General features: G+C 64.2%; 1 protein-coding gene across 1 annotated transcript in view; it reads left to right on the top strand.

The window, feature by feature from the left end:
* The window catches only part of LOC137459872 (protein Wnt-9b-like), a 41,487-nt gene extending 27,826 nt beyond the window's left edge, over positions 1-13,661 (top strand). The window contains 4 exon segments of the mRNA XM_068170586.1: positions 1,191-1,420; positions 1,422-1,539; positions 9,663-9,928; positions 13,124-13,661. Coding sequence (XP_068026687.1) covers positions 1,191-1,420; positions 1,422-1,539; positions 9,663-9,928; positions 13,124-13,597 — 1,088 coding nt within the window. The 3' untranslated portion in view covers positions 13,598-13,661.
* The last annotated feature ends 1,277 nt before the right edge of the window (positions 13,662-14,938 follow it).

Below are 14,938 nucleotides of genomic sequence, written 5' to 3'. Positions count from 1 at the left end.
AGCCTGTTCAGTGCTCTCTGACCCTCCCTGGGCAGCCTGTTCAGTGCCCTCTGACCCTGCCTGGGCAGCCTGTTCAGTGCCCCCTCTCCCTCCCTGGGCAGCCTGTTCAGTGCCCTCTGACCCTGCCTGGGCAGCCTGTTCAGTGCCCCCAGACCCTCCCTGGGCAGCCTGTGCAGTGCCCCCTGACCCTCCCTGGGCAGCCTGTTCAGTGCCCCCTGACCCTCCCTGGGCAGCCTGTTCAGTGCCCCCTCTCCCTCCCTGGGCAGCCTGTTCAGTGCCTCCTCTCCCTCCCTGGGCAGCCTGTTCAGTGCCTCCTGACCCTCCCTGGGCAGCCTGTTCAGTGCCCCCTGACCCTCCCTGGGCAGCCTGTTCAGTGCCCCCTGACCCTCCCTGGGCAGCCTGTTCAGTGCCCCCAGACCCTCCCTGGGCAGCCTGTGCAGTGCCCCCTGACCCTCCCTGGGCAGCCTGTGCAGTGCCCCCTGACCCTCCCTGGGCAGCCTGTTCAGTGCTCCCTGACCCTCCCTGGGCAGCCTGTTCAGTGCCCCCTCTCCCTCCCTGGGCAGCCTGTTCAGTGCTCCCTGACCCTCCCTGGGCAGCCTGTTCAGTGCCCTCTGACCCTGCCTGGGCAGCCTGTTCAGTGCCCCCAGACCCTCCCTGGGCAGCCTGTGCAGTGCCTCCTGACCCTCCCTGGGCAGCCTGTTCAGTGCCCCCAGACCCTCCCTGGGCAGCCTGTTCAGTGCCCCCTGACCCTCCCTGGGCAGCCTGTTCAGTGCTCCCTGACCCTCCCTGGGCAGCCTGTGCAGTGCCCCCTGACCCTCCCTGGGCAGCCTGTTCAGTGCTCCCTGACCCTCCCTGGGCAGCCTGTTCAGTGCCTCCTCTCCCTCCCTGGGCAGCCTGTTCAGTGCCTCCTGACCCTCCCTGGGCAGCCTGTTCAGTGCCCTCTGACCCTCCCTGGGCAGCCTGTTCAGTGCCCTCTGACCCTCCCTGGGCAGCCTGTTCAGTGCCTCCTCTCCCTCCCTGGGCAGCCTGTTCAGTGCCCCCTCTCCCTCCCTGGGCAGCCTGTTCAGTGCCCCCTGACCCTCCCTGGGCAGCCTGTTCAGTGCTCCCTCTCCCTCCCTGGGCAGCCTGTTCAGTGCTCCCTCTCCCTCCCTGGGCAGCCTGTTCAGTGCTCCCTCTCCCTCTCTTTGCAGCCTCCTCTGCCCTCCCTCCGGCGCCCCTCCTGCCCCCCGCTCCCCTCCGCCGCCTCCCACAGCTCACCTCTGTGTCTCTTCCTCGCAGGCTGACCGGGAAGGAGGCTCTGTCGGCGCTGGCAGCGGCGGGGGGCTCTGCGGGGGGCTCTGCGGCGGGCCGGGGCCATGCCAAGCAGTGCGAGCTGCTGCAGCTGTCCCGCAGGCAGCGCCGGCTCTGCCGCCGGGAGCCGGGGGCTGGCCGAGACGCTGCGCGACGCCGTGCGCCTGGGCACCCTCGAGTGCCAGGCCCAGTTCCGCAGCGAGCGCTGGAACTGCAGCCTGGAGGGCCGTGCCAGCCTGCTGAAGAGAGGTACAAGGAAGCCCCTGCCCCGGGGCCAGGGCGGGGGGAGGGCTGCGGGGATGCCCTCTGCTGCCCGGCGATGCCGGCAGGGCGCTGCCGGTCCTTGGCACACGGGTTGGGTCCTGGCCTTGGCACATGGATTGGGTCCTGTCCGTGGCACACAGGCTGGGTCCTGTCCTTGGCACACAGGTTGGGTCCTGGCCTTGGCACATGGATTGGGTCCTGGCCTTGGCACACAGATTGGGTCCTGTCCGTGGCACACAGGTTGGGTCCTGTCCGTGGCACACAGGTTGGGTCCTGGCCTTGGCACATGGATTGGGTCCTGTCCATGGCACACAGGTTGGGTCCTGTCCTTGGCACACAGATTGGGTCCTGTCCTTGGCACACGGGTTGGGTCCTGTCCTTGGCACACAGATTGGGTCCTGTCCTTGGCACATGGGTTGGGTCCTGGCCTTGGCACACAGATTGGGTCCTGTCCGTGGCACACAGGTTGGGTCCTGGCCTTGGCACACAGATTGGGTCCTGTCCTTGGCACATGGATTGGGTCCTGTCCTTGGCACACAGGTTGGGTTCTGGCCTTGGCACAGATTGGGTTCTGGCCTTGGCACACAGGTCAGGTCCTGTCCTTGGCACATGGATTGGGTCCTGTCCGTGGCACACAGGCTGGGTCCTGTCCTTGGCACACAGATTGGGTCCTGTCCGTGGCACACAGGCTGGGTCCTGTCCGTGGCACACAGGTTGGGTCCTGTCCTTGGCACATGGATTGGGTCCTGTCCGTGGCACACAGGTTGGGTCCTGTCCATGGCACACAGGTTGGGTCCTGTCCATGGCACACAGGTTGGGTCCTGTCCTTGGCACACAGATTGGGTCCTGTCCGTGGCACACAGGCTGGGTCCTGTCCGTGGCACACAGGTTGGGTCCTGGCCTTGGCACATGGATTGGGTCCTGTCCGTGGCACACAGGTTGGGTCCTGTCCTTGGCACACAGATTGGGTCCTGTCCTTGGCACATGGATTGGGTCCTGTCCGTGGCACACAGGTTGGGTCCTGGCCTTGGCACACGGATTGGGTCCTGTCCATGGCACACAGGTTGGGTCCTGTCCTTGGCACACAGATTGGGTCCTGTCCGTGGCACACAGGTTGGGTCCTGTCCTTGGCACACAGGTTGGGTCCTGTCCTTGGCACATAGATTGGGTCCTGTCCTCCCCCTGCCTGTGTAGTGTGTGAGGGGCTGGTGGCAGAGTGTTCACAGCCCTGGCTGGGAGGTTTGTGACCAGAGTTTCCTCCCAGACTGACCATCTGCCCTGGCTGCCCACCAGGGGTGGCACTGAAACATCCTAGGATGGGTTGGAAGGGACCTCAGAGATCCCTCAGCTCCAACCCCCTGCCATGGGCAGGGAGCCCTCCCCCTGCCCAGGCTGCTCAGGGCCTTGAACACTTCCAGGCAGGAGGCAGCCACAGCCTCCCTGGGCAGCCTGTGCCAGGCTCTCCCCAGCCTCACTGCCAACAACTTCCTCCTCTCCAGTCTCAGTCTCTCCTCTCCCAGCTCAAAGCCATTGCCTGGCACTCCCAGCCCTTGTCCAATGTCCCTCCCTAGGAGCCTTTCAGGTACTGCAAGGCTGCTCTGAGGTCTCCCTGGAGCCTTCTCCTCTGCAGGCTGCACAGCCCCAGCTCTCCCAGCCTGGCCCCACAGGGAAGTTCTGCAGCCTCTGATCTTCATGACCTCCTCTGTCCCCTCTCCAGCAGCTCCAGGTCCTTCCTGTGCTGGGGGCCCAGAGCTGGAGGCAGTGCTGCAGGTGGGGGCTGAGCAGAGCAGAGGGCAGAATCCCCTCCCTGTGCTGCTGCTCTCCCTGCTCTGGCTGCAGCCCAGCTCAGGGCTGGCTCTGGGGAGTTTGTCACCAGCTGACAGCCCCAGGTCCTTCTCCTCAGGGCTGCTCTCCAGCCACTGCTCACCCTGCCTGGATCAGTGCCTGGGATTGCCCTGCCCCAGCTGCAGGACCTTGCCCTTGGCCTTGCTGAACCTCCTGAGGTTGTCCTGGGCCCAGCTCTGCAGCCTGCCCAGCTCCCTCTGGCTGGATCCTTCCCTCCAGAGTCTCAACCAGGCCACACAGCTTGGTGTCCTTGGCAAACTTGCTGAGGGTGCTCTCAGTGCCACTGCCCACTTGGGTGACAAAGATGTTAAGCTGGTCCCAGTGCTGTCCCCTGAGGGTCTCCACTCCTCACAGGCTTTTGGTGCTGCCTCCCATTACATCCCCCCAGAAAAGCTGAGGAAGTGAGGCACAGAGGGCTGGTCAGTGAGGTGCATTGCAAACTGCCCCACAGCAGAGCTCAGAGGGTTGGCAGCAGAGGCACAGGGTCAGCTTGGAGGCCTGTGGCCAGTGGTGTTCCCCAGGGGGCTGTGCTGGCTCCAGTTCTGTTCAACACTGAGTGCCCCCTCAGCAAGCTCCTGGTGATCCAGAGCTGGGGGGTGGCTGACACCTGCCAGGCTCTGCTGCCACCCAGCCAGAGCTGCACAGAGCTGGGGGAAGGCAAAGCTCCTGAGGTTCAATAAGCACAAGGGCAGGGTCCTGCAGCTGGGGAGGGACAGCAGCAGGCACCAGGACAGGTTAAGGGCTGCCCTGCTGGAAAGCAGCTCCATGGAGAGTGCTGGGGGGCAGCAAGGTGTACAGGGGACAGCAATGTGCCCTGGGGGCCAGGAGAGCCAAAGGGGTCCTGGGGGGCAGCAAGGTAAGTGTGGTCAGCAGGGCTGGGGAGGTTCTGCTCCCCCTCTGCTCTGCCCTGCTGAGACCACAGCTGCAATCCTGTGCCCAGCTCTGGGCTCCTCAGTTCCAGAGAGACAGAGACCTGCTGGGGAGAGCCCAAGGCAGAGCCAGGAGGAGGAGTTGGGGACTTGAGCATCTCCCCTGTGGAGAGAGGCTGAGAGCCCTGGGGCTGTTGAGGCTGGAGAGGAGAAGGCTGAGAGGGATCTGATCAATGTCTGTCAGTGTCTGAGGGGTGGGGGTCAGGTGGAGGGGGCCAAGCTCTCTCCTGTGGTGCACAGTAACAAGCCAAGGAGCAGCAGCTCCAAGCTTGAACAGCAGAGGTTTCATCTCGGCAGGAGGAGAAACTTCCTTGGTGTGAGGCTGCTGGAGGCCTGGAGCAGGCTGCCCAGAGAGGCTGTGGAGTCTCCTGGTGTGGACACATCCTGCCTGGATGTGATCCTGTGCAGACTGCTCAGGGCTGGCCAGGGACAGCACAAGGGGCACTGGGGGCAAGCTGTAGCAGAGGAGCTGCCAGGGGAGCAGGAGAGGAAACTTTGTCCCTGTGAGGGTGCAGAGCCCTGGAGCAGGCTGCCCAGAGAGGCTGTGGATGGAGTCTGCTGCTCTGGAGAGCTTCCAACCCCCCCTGGATGTGTTCTGGGTGCCCTGCCCTGGGTGCCCTGTCCTGGGTGCCCTGCCTTGGCAGGGGTTGGACTGGATGAGCTCTGGAGCTCCCTTCCAAGCTCTATTGCTCTGTGGTGCTGTGGTGCCGTGCTGCTGTGCTGCTGTGGTGCTGTGGTGCTGTGGTGCTGTGCTGCTGTGGTGCTGTGGTGCTGTGGTGCTGTCTCCCTGGGGACAGGCACAGGCTCTGCTGCACCCAGCAGCCCCTGCCCAGCCCTTGCTGCCTTCCAGCCCTTCCATGGTGGTCAGCAGCGTTTGCTGGGGCTCAGGCTTCAGTGCCTCTGAGCTTTGGTGCTTTGCTGATGTTCAGTGCCTCAATGGCTGATGGAAGGAGCCTGGATCAGCACATCAGAGCTGCTGGTGAAATGAAAATGTTCATCTTAGGGTCGAATTCCCAGCACTGGAGGCTTGGAGACCTCAGGTGGAGAAGAGCCTTTTGGGATGGAAACTTCTCCACACTCCCATGGAAAATGCTCAGATTGAGTCGAGGGAAAGGCAAAGCTCCTACCTGGACAGAGCAGGACCCTCAGGGCCAGGCTCACTTCAGAGTCACTGAATGTCAGGGGCTGGAAGGGAGCTCCAGAGCTCAGCCACCCAGGGCAGGGCACCCAGAACAGAGCCAAGGGGGGTTGGAAGCTCTCCAGAGCAGCAGACTCCATCCACAGCCTCTCTGGGCAGCCTGCTCCAGGGCTCTGCACCCTCACAGGGACAAAGTTTCCCCTCCTGCTCCCCTGGCAGCTCCTCTGCTCCAGCTTGCCCCCAGTGCCCCCTGCGCTGTCCCTGGCCAGCCCTGAGCAGAGCCTGGCTCCAGCCCTGCACAGCTTTCTGCCCAGCAGTGAGGGCAGCCCTCAGGCTCCTCTGCTCCCAGCCCCAGCTGCCTCAGCCTGGCCTCAAGGGCTCTGCTGTGAAGTTTTCAGGGCACTGTGGGAGAAGCTTCTGCTCCTTTTGAGTGACTTTCTGACATCTTTACCTTCATCAGCCTCAAAGAACTCCAAAATGACAACTGAGTAATCCTCAGCTTCAAATGGCTGCAGAGCAGCTCTTGAGCTGCTGGGGGCAAGCCCCAACACTCCCAGGGGCTCCTGACTGACACCATAAAATATCACCTGCCACTGGAAACCTGTCCTGGCAGCTGGGGAGGGGGGTCTGAAGACTTTGATTGCCCCATCTGGAGGATCAGTGATGATTTAATACAGCAAAGAATGCTCCCTCCATGAGAGGAGAGCTGCCTGGGAGAGATTCCCAGAGCTCCTTTGCCTTCCACTTGCAGACTGTGCCTCACAAAGGACTTCAACACTTCCAGCTGCTGCTTTGGAGCTGCTCCTCACAGGTCCCTGCTGCTCTCCTGGTGCTGCCTTGGGGGTCAGACAGTGGGCTGTGCCTTAGGGGGTCAGGTAGGGACAGGACATGGGGGAATGGATCCAGCTCTGGAGCCCTCAGCACAGGAAGGAACTGGAGCTGATGGAGAGGGTCCAGAGGAGGCCATGAAGATGGTCAGAGGCTGCAGCAGCTCTGCTGTGGGGGCAGGCTGAGGGAGCTGGGGCTGTGCAGCCTGGGGAAGAGAACGCTGCAGGGAGACCTGAGAGCTGCCTGCCAGTACCTGGAGAGGGCTACAAGCAGGCTGCAGAGGGACTGCTCCCAAAGGCCTGCAGGGACAGGCCCAGGGGCAGTGGTTTGGAATGAGAGCAGGGCAGATTGAGATGGGATGTGATGAGCAAGCTCTGCCCCAGGAGGCTGCTGGAACACTGCCCAGGCTGCCCAGGGAGGTGGTTGGGGTCCCAGCCCTGGAGCTATTCAAGCTCAGGCTTGCTGTGGCCCTGGGCAGGCTGCTCCAGCTGGAGCTGTCCCTGCTGCCTGCAGGGGCTTGGACTTTGTGACCTTTGCAGATCCCTCCCAAGCCAAACCCTTCTCTGGTTCTTCCACACCAACTCTTTCTCCACTTCTACAACTCTCTGCCCTGCTCCTTTCTGTTTGCTTGGGCTCTTGCTGGGCTTTGTTTGCTCCCCATGGAGATCTCTTGCACTTGCTCTGAACTGCTCCCAGTACCTTTGTCTTTGTCCCAGCATCTTTGCTCTGGCAGAGCCACCCCATGGCTGCACTCCTGCTGCTGGTCAGGAGCACACCACAGCCCAGAGCCACCACAGCAGACATCTGCCTGTGTTCACAGGAACACAGGGGCTAAGCAATGAGCCCAGGGGGCTCAAGGGAAGCCTTGGAGATGGGCATGGTCCTGCCAGAGAGAGCTGGCTTGCTTCAGCCTCTTGGCATTCAGCTCTCTCCTGGCTGTTTGTAACCAAAGTGCCCAGAGAAGAGCTCTGCAGTGAGCTGTGCCCCTTGCACCGAGTCCTTCAGACGTCACTGAGGCATTAGCAAGGCACTCAGCAGGGGCAGGAGAGTGACTCAGCCCCCAGCCAGCCCCTCCAGCCCCACCAGCCAGCGCCCCCTGCCAGCCCCTCCAGCCCCCAGCCAGCCCCTCCAGCCAGCCCCTCCAGCCCTCTGCCATCCCCTCCAGCCAGCCCCTCCAGCCCCCAGCCAGCCCCCCCAGCCAGCCCCCAGCCAGCCCCTCCAGCCCCACCAGCCAGCCCCCCCACCAGTCCCTCCAGCCCCCAGCCAGCCCCTCCAGCCCTCTGCCATCCCCTCCAGCCAGCCCCTCCAGCCCCTAGCCAGCCCCTCCAGCCCTCTGCCCCTCCAGCCCTCTGCCATCCCCTTCAGCCCCCAGCCAGCCCCTCCAGCCCTCTGCCCCTCCAGCCCTCAGCCATCCCCTCCAGCCATCTGCCATCCCTTCCAGCCCCCTGCCATCCCTTCCAGCCCCCAGCCAGCCCCGCCAGCCCCCTGCCAGCCCCTCCAGCCCCCACCCAGCCCCGCCAGCCCCCTGCCAGCCCCTCCAGCCCCCACCCAGCCCCGCCAGCCCTTCCAGCCCCTCCAGCCCCCTGCCAGCACCTCCAGCCCCCTGCCAGCCCCTCCAGCCCCCTGCCAGCCCCTCCAGCCCCTCCAGCCCCCAGCCAGCCCCTCCAGCCAGCCCTTCCAGCCCTTCCAGCCCCACCAGCCCTTCCAGCTCCTCCAGCCCCCTGCCAGCCCCTCCAGCCCCTCCAGCCCCCAGCCAGCCCCTCCAGCCAGCCCCTCCAGCCCTTCCAGCCCCACCAGCCCTTCCAGCCCCTCCAGCCCCCTGCCAGCCCCTCCAGCCCCCACCCAGCCCCACCAGCCCCCTGCCAGCCCCTCCAGCCCTTCCAGCCCCTCCAGCCCCCAGCCAGCCCCTCCAGCCTGGCCATCAGCTGCAGGCTGCCTGCTGTGGGGTGAGCTGCCCTGGCATGGTGGCAGGAGAGGTGCCCAGGGCACATGGAGCAACCTCTGCTTGGGTCTCCTCAGGTCGTGCTGCCTGGAGCTGGTTGCTGCTCCTTTGTGCTGTGTGCTACTGGAAAGCCATCTCCAGCAGCTGCTTTGCTGCTCCTTGGTGCTGCACCAGGGCTTGAGCCCTGCCCTTGCTCAGGTGGTTGTGAGTGCAACCACCAAGGGGTGTCCAGGCCCTTGGGAAAGGAGGGGAAGGGGGAAAGGGAGGTAGAAGGCATCACCTTGGCCTTTGCAGACAAGCTTTTGGCAGCCTGGTGCCAGTGAAGCTTTGCCCTGCCAGGAGGTGGAAGGCAGGGAGCAGAAGGAGGCACTCTGGAAGTGTCCTCCTTAGCTGCAGTGCCTGCTGTCTGCAGGGGCCTGACCACAGGCCATGGGCTCTGACTCCAGACGGCCTCAAATGTGGCCAGCACCTCTGTGGAGGGCCCCAGGAGGAACCAAACCATCCCTGGGCAGAGATAGCAGAGCAGTGTGGTGTTCCACAGGCAGTGGTGGCAGGCTGGGTGGAGCTGGCTGCCACTGCAGCTTCAGATGGCATGGGAAAGTGGTTCTGAACTCCTGCTCCCAGACCCTTGCCCCTTGTCCTGTCCCCACAGCCCCTTCTGAGCAGTCCCTCCCCAGCTGCCTGCAGCTGCCCTGCAGATACTGCACTGCAGCTCTGAGGCCTCCCTGCAGCCTTCTCTTCTCCAGGCTGAGCAGCCCCAGCTCCCTCTGCCTGTCCCCACAGCAGAGGGTCTCCAGCCTCTGATCACCTTCATGGCTTCCCTGGGACCTGCTCTATCAGCTCCAGGTCCCTCTTGTGCTGAGGGCCCCACAGCTGGGCCCAGCCCTGCAGCTGAGCTCTCCCCAGAGCAGAGCAGAGCAGAGCAGAGCAGAGGGGCAGGATCCTCTCTCCAGCTCTGGCTGCACTGCTTTGGCTGCAGCCCAGGCTGCCCTTGGCCTCCTGTGCTGCCAGTGCCCAGTGCTGGCTGCTGCCCAGCTGCTCTCCCCCAGCACCCCCAAGCTCTTCCCTGCAGGCTGCTCTCAGCCTGCCCCCAGCCTGCCCTGACATCGAGGGCTGCCCCGACCCAGGTGCAGGACCTTTGCCTTGCTGACCCTCACAAGGCTCTCCTCTGTGTCCAGCCTGTCCAGGTCCCCCTGGCTGGCATCCATCCTTGCCCAGGGCTCTTTGGCTGATTCCTGAGTGGCCTCCTGGCTCGCTGCTGGCTGGGTCAGGCTGGGCTGCTGCTAGCCCAGCAGCCTCGGGGCCGGGGCTGGGTTCGGCGCCCGCAGCGGGGCGCAGGGTTTTGGCTGTGTGTTTCTGAGCTGTGCCTGCTCACAGGCAGCCGGCAGAGAGCTCACCTTGCCTCTCCTCCCCGTGCCCCCCGCAGGCTTCAAGGAGACAGCCTTCCTGTACGCCGTCTCGGCCGCGGCGCTGACGCACTCCCTGGCCAGAGCCTGCAGCGCGGGGCGCATGGAGCGCTGCACCTGCGACCAGTCCCCGGGGCTGGAGAACCGCAAGGCCTGGCAGTGGGGAGTCTGTGGGGACAACCTCAGGTACAGCACCAGGTTCCTGAAGAAGTTCCTGGGGCAGAAGAGGGTCGGCAAAGACCTGAGAGCCAAGGTGGACATCCACAACACCAACGTCGGCATCAGGGTAAGGAGCGGGGCCGGGGGGCAGGGAGGGCTCGGGGCAGGGCTGGGGGTGAGAGGGGAGTGCACTGCTCCAGAGGGTCACAGAGTCACTGAGTCAGAGTGTCACAGAGTCACTGAGTCAGAGTCTCACAGTCTCACCAAGGTTGGAAGAGACCTCGAGGATCATCAAGTCCAAGCTGGAACCACAGACCTCCTGACTAAACCATGGCACCAAGTGCCACATCCAATCCCCTCCTGAACACCTCCAGGGATGGGGACTCCACCACCTCCCTGGGCAGCACATTCCAATGGCTAACAGCTCTGTCAGTGAAGATCTTTCTCCTCACCTCTAGCCTAAACCTCCCCTGGTACAGCTTGAGACTGTGTCCTCTTGTTCTGCTGCTGCTTGCCTGGCAGAAGAGCCCAACCCCCACCTGGCTCCAACCTCCCTGCAGGGAGTTGCAGAGAGCAAGAAGGTCTCCCCCTGAGCCTCCTCTTCTGCAGGCTAAGCAACCCCAGCTCCCTCAGCCTCTCCTCCCAGGGCTGTGCTCCAGACCCCTCCCCAGCTTTCTTGCCCTTCTCTGGACACCTTCCAGCAGCTCAACCTCTTTCCTAACCTGAGGAGCCCAGAACTGGACACAGGACTCAAGGTGTGGCCTCAGCAGTGCTGAGCACAGGGCACAAGGACTTCCCTGCTCCTGCTGGCCACACTCTTCCTGCTGCAGGCCAGGATGCCCTTGGCCTTCTTGGCCCCCTGGGCACACTGCTGGCTCATGTTCAGGCAGCTGTCAATCAGCACCCCCAGGTCCCTCTCTGTTTGGCAGCTCTCAGCCACTCTGCCCCCAGCCTGTAGCTCTGCCTGGGGTTGCTGTGGCCAAAGTGCAGCCCCTGGCACTTGGACTTGTTGAATGCCATCCTGTTGGCCTCTGCCTATCTGTCCAGCCTGGCAAGGTCCCTCTGCAGAGCCCTTCTGCCCTCTCACTGACCAACATCTGCTCCCAGCTTGGTGTCAGCTGCACATTTACTGCTGACTGACTCAATGCCCTCATCCAGATCATCAATGAAGATGTTAAAGAGCACAGGGCCCAGCACTGCTCCCTGGGGCACACCACTGGTGCCTGGCTGCCAGCTGGCTGTGGCACCATTCACCACCACTCTCTGGGCTCAGCCTCCAGCCAGTTACTCACCCAGCTCAGAGAGCTGCTGTCCCAGCCAGGGGCTGACAGCTTGGCCAGCAGTTTGCTGAGGGGGATGGTGTCAAAGAGCTGCTCCCCTGGGTGCCATGCACCCAGGCATCAGCTGCTGAGAGCTGCTGCTGGGAGGAGCTGGTGATGGGAGGCAGAGCAGCATCCTGTCCCCTCTGGTGGTGTCAGGAGCGGAGCGACAGCGAGGCACAGCACGGAGAGCTGGGATGTTCAGCGGCTGAGCTGCTCCATGCCACAGCCTCAGGGAGCTCAGAGAACAGCTGGAGCCTGCTGGGATGTGTGCAGTGGAGAGGCAAGATTGTCAGCCCCTTAGCAAAATCACTGCTGGTGATTTGCTATGGAACTGAGGGTGGCACAAGACTGGGTCACGGAGACCATTAGAGCACAGCCCAAGCCCTGCCCCATCAGGGCTCCCACAGCAGCCTGCCCAGGGGCACAGTGCCCAGGGGGGGTTGGAAGCTCTCCATGCAAGGAGACTCCACAACCTCTCTGGGCAGCCTGCTCCAGGCCTCCAGCACCCTCACACCAAACAACTTTCTCCTCCTGCTCACATCCAACCTCCTGGGCTCCAGTTTGTGCCCCCTGCCCCTTGTCCTGTCCCTGGGCACCACTGAGCAGAGCCTGGCCCCAGCCTCTTGCCCCCCCCAGCTCCTTTAGCTCTTGCTGAGCATTGCTCAGCTCCCCTCTGGGGCTGCTCTTCTGCAGGCTCTCAGCCCCAGGGATCTCAGCTTTGCTCCTCACAGAGCTGCTCCAGGCCCCTCAGCAGCTTTCCATCCTCCCCTGGACTCTCTCCAGCAGTTCCCTGTCTCAATGTTCTTGGCTGGTACATCCCAGGCTCCTGACCTACCTCTGCTTCCCCTTCACTGAGCCCAACTCATGGCCTGCTCAGAGCTCTGCTGTCCTTTGAGTGCACCAAGGAGAATCCTGCATGCAGGAGGTGCTCAGGTTTATGCTTGGATCTCTCCTGCTGTCCCAGGTAGGCTTAGCAAGAATTCTTCAGAGTCTTCAGCCACTTGTCCTCACCCAGGCTCCCTCCTGCCTGGCTCCCTCTTGCCTGGCTCCCTCCTGCCTGGCTCCCCAGATAACTCTGCAGCCCTTCCTCTGGTTTCTTCTGGGTTTAGTTTTGCCTCCATAAAGCAGGAATAATAAAGTCAGTGAAACTGAAGCACTCCCAGGCTGCTGCAGGCTGAGCTGCTCCACCTGCACAAGTCACAGAGCCACAGAGCTGCCAGGGCTGGAAGGGAGCTCAAGGCTCAGCCAGCTCCAACCCCCTGCCATGCCCAGGGACACCTCACACCACAGCAGGTTGCTCACAGCCACCTCCAGCCTGGCTGCAAACACCTCCAGCCAGGAGGCTTCCACCACCTCCCTGGGCAGCCTGTGCCAGGCTCTCACCACCCTCCTGGGGAACAACTTCTTCCTCACAGCCAATCTCAATCTCCCCACTTCTAGTTCTGCTCCATCCCCCCCAGTCCTATCCCTGCCTGACACCCTCAGAAGTCCCTCCCCAGCTTTCTTGCAGCCCCCTGCAGATCCTGGAAGGCCACAAGGAGGTCTCCTGGGAGCCTTCTCCTCTCCAGCCTGCACAACCCCAACTCCCTCAGGCTGTGCTCACAGCAGAGCAGCTCCAGCCCTCTGCTCCTCCTCCTGGCCCTGCTCTGGACACCTTCCAGCCCCTCCAGAGCCTTCCTGGCACAGAGGCTCCAGAGCTGGCCCCAGAGCTGCAGCTGTGGTCTCAGCAGAGTGGAGCAGAGGGGCAGAATCCCCTCCCTGGCCCTGCTGGCCACACTTCTCTTGCTGCAGCCCAGGCTCTGCTTGGCTCTCTGGGCTGCAAGTGCTCCCTGCTGGCTCCTGCTGAGCTTCTCCTCCCCCAGCACCCCCAAGGCCTTTCCTCCAGGGCTGCTCTCACAGCCTGGATCAGTGCCTGGCATTGCCCTGCCCCAGCTGCAGGATCTTGCAGGTCCAGCTCATGCTCCCAGCAGGCAGTGACCACGGCTTCTCCTCCCGCCCAGGCTGTGAAGAACGGCCTCCGGACCACCTGCAAGTGCCACGGCGTGTCGGGCTCCTGCGCCGTCCGCACCTGCTGGAAGCAGCTCTCTCCCTTCGCGGAGGTCGGCCGCCTGCTGAAGCTGCGCTACGACGACGCCGTCAAGGTCTTCAGCAGCACCAACGACGCCGTGGGGCACTCGGAGCTGGCTGCCCCCCCGCGGCACAGCCACCTGAAGCACCCTGCACCCCCCCGCTCCACCGACCTGGTCTACGTGGAGGACTCCCCCAGCTTCTGCCGGCCCAGCAAGTACTCGCAGGGCACGGCGGGCAGGCCCTGCTCCCGGGAGGGCAGCTGTGACAGCATGTGCTGCGGCAGGGGCTACAACACCCAGAGCAGGCTGGTCTCCTTCTCCTGCCACTGCCAGGTGCAGTGGTGCTGCTACGTGGAGTGCCAGCAGTGCATGCAGGAGGAGGTGGTCTACAGCTGCAAGCAGTAGAGACGCTGCTGGGGGGGTCGGACGAGTCCGGGAGGACAGCAGGAGGGAGAGAGACGATTCTCTGCCGTGGGTGAGGGCAAAGCAAGCTCCGAAATGTCCAGAGGTCCAACTGCCCCCCGGTGGAGATCCTCCTGTTCGGGGAGAGCCCCTGCAGCAGGGGGGGAAGCAGGGGGGTGGTCAGATACAGCCCGGGGAGGAGGGATGGAGAGCAGGGCTGGTGTGGGGACGGCGCTGGAGCAGCCACAAAGCCCTCCGGAGCTGGAGCGCCGCAGGAGCATCTCCCTCCTCGTCCACCCCTCACCTGCTCTTGTGTCAGCTGGGGTGAGGGTGCCGGAGCTGGAGGGGGGAAGAGACTCAAGGGAGCAGGAGGCAAGCCCCAGGGCCTGGCTCCAGCACCAGGACAGCCTCCGGAGCTGCTCTGAGGAGCTGGCGGAGCCCCTCCTGCTCCGGGCTTGGACACAGAGGCTGCCGGCTCTGGGCTCGGACACAGAGGCTGCCGGCTCCGGGCTCAGACACAGGCTGCTGGCTCTGGGCTCAGACAGAGGCTGCCGGCTCCGGACTCGGACACAGAGGCTGCCGGCTCCGGGTTCAGACACAGGCTGCCGGCTCCGGACTCGGACACAGACGCTGCCGGCTCCGGGCTCGGACACAGGCTGCCGGCTCCGGGCTCGGACACAGGCTGCCGGCTCCGGACTCGGACACAGAGGCTGCCGGCTCCGGGCTCAGACACAGGCTGCCGGCTCCGGACTCGGACACAGAGGCTGCCGGCTCTGGGCTCGGACACAGGCTGCCGGCTCCGGACTCGGACACAGGCTGCCGGCTCCGGACTCGGACACAGAGGCTGCCGGCTCTGGACTCGGACACAGGGGCTGCCGGCTCCGGGCTCAGACACAGAGGCTGCTGGCTCCGGGCTCGGACACAGGCTGCCGGCTCTGGGCTCGGACACAGAGGCTGCCGGCTCCGGGCTCAGACACACAGGCTGCCGGCTCCGGGCTCGCACACAGAGGCTGCCGGCTCCGGGCTCAGACACAGGCTGCCGGCTCCGGGCTCGGACACAGAGGCTGCCGGCTCCGGGCTCAGACACAGAGGCTGCTGGCTCCGGGCTCGGACACAGAGGCTGCCGGCTCCGGGCTCGCACACAGAGGCTGCCGGCTCCGGGCTCAGACACAGGCTGCCGGCTCCGGGCTCAGACACAGGCTGCCGGCTCCGGGCTCAGACACAGAGGCTGCCGGCTCCAGGCTCGGACACAGGCTGCCGGCTCCGGGCTCGCACACAGAGGCTGCCAGCTCCGGGCTCGGACACAGAGGCTGCCAGCTCCAGGCTCGGACACAGGCTGCCGGC

Source organism: Melanerpes formicivorus, unplaced genomic scaffold (assembly GCF_026170545.1).
Source record: "Melanerpes formicivorus ecotype bairdi unplaced genomic scaffold, bMelFor1.0.p_v2 SCAF_435, whole genome shotgun sequence".
NCBI lineage: Eukaryota > Metazoa > Chordata > Aves > Piciformes > Picidae > Melanerpes > Melanerpes formicivorus.
The sequence above is the reverse complement of the archived record's forward strand: the minus strand, read 5'-3'. Positions and strand labels throughout refer to the sequence as shown.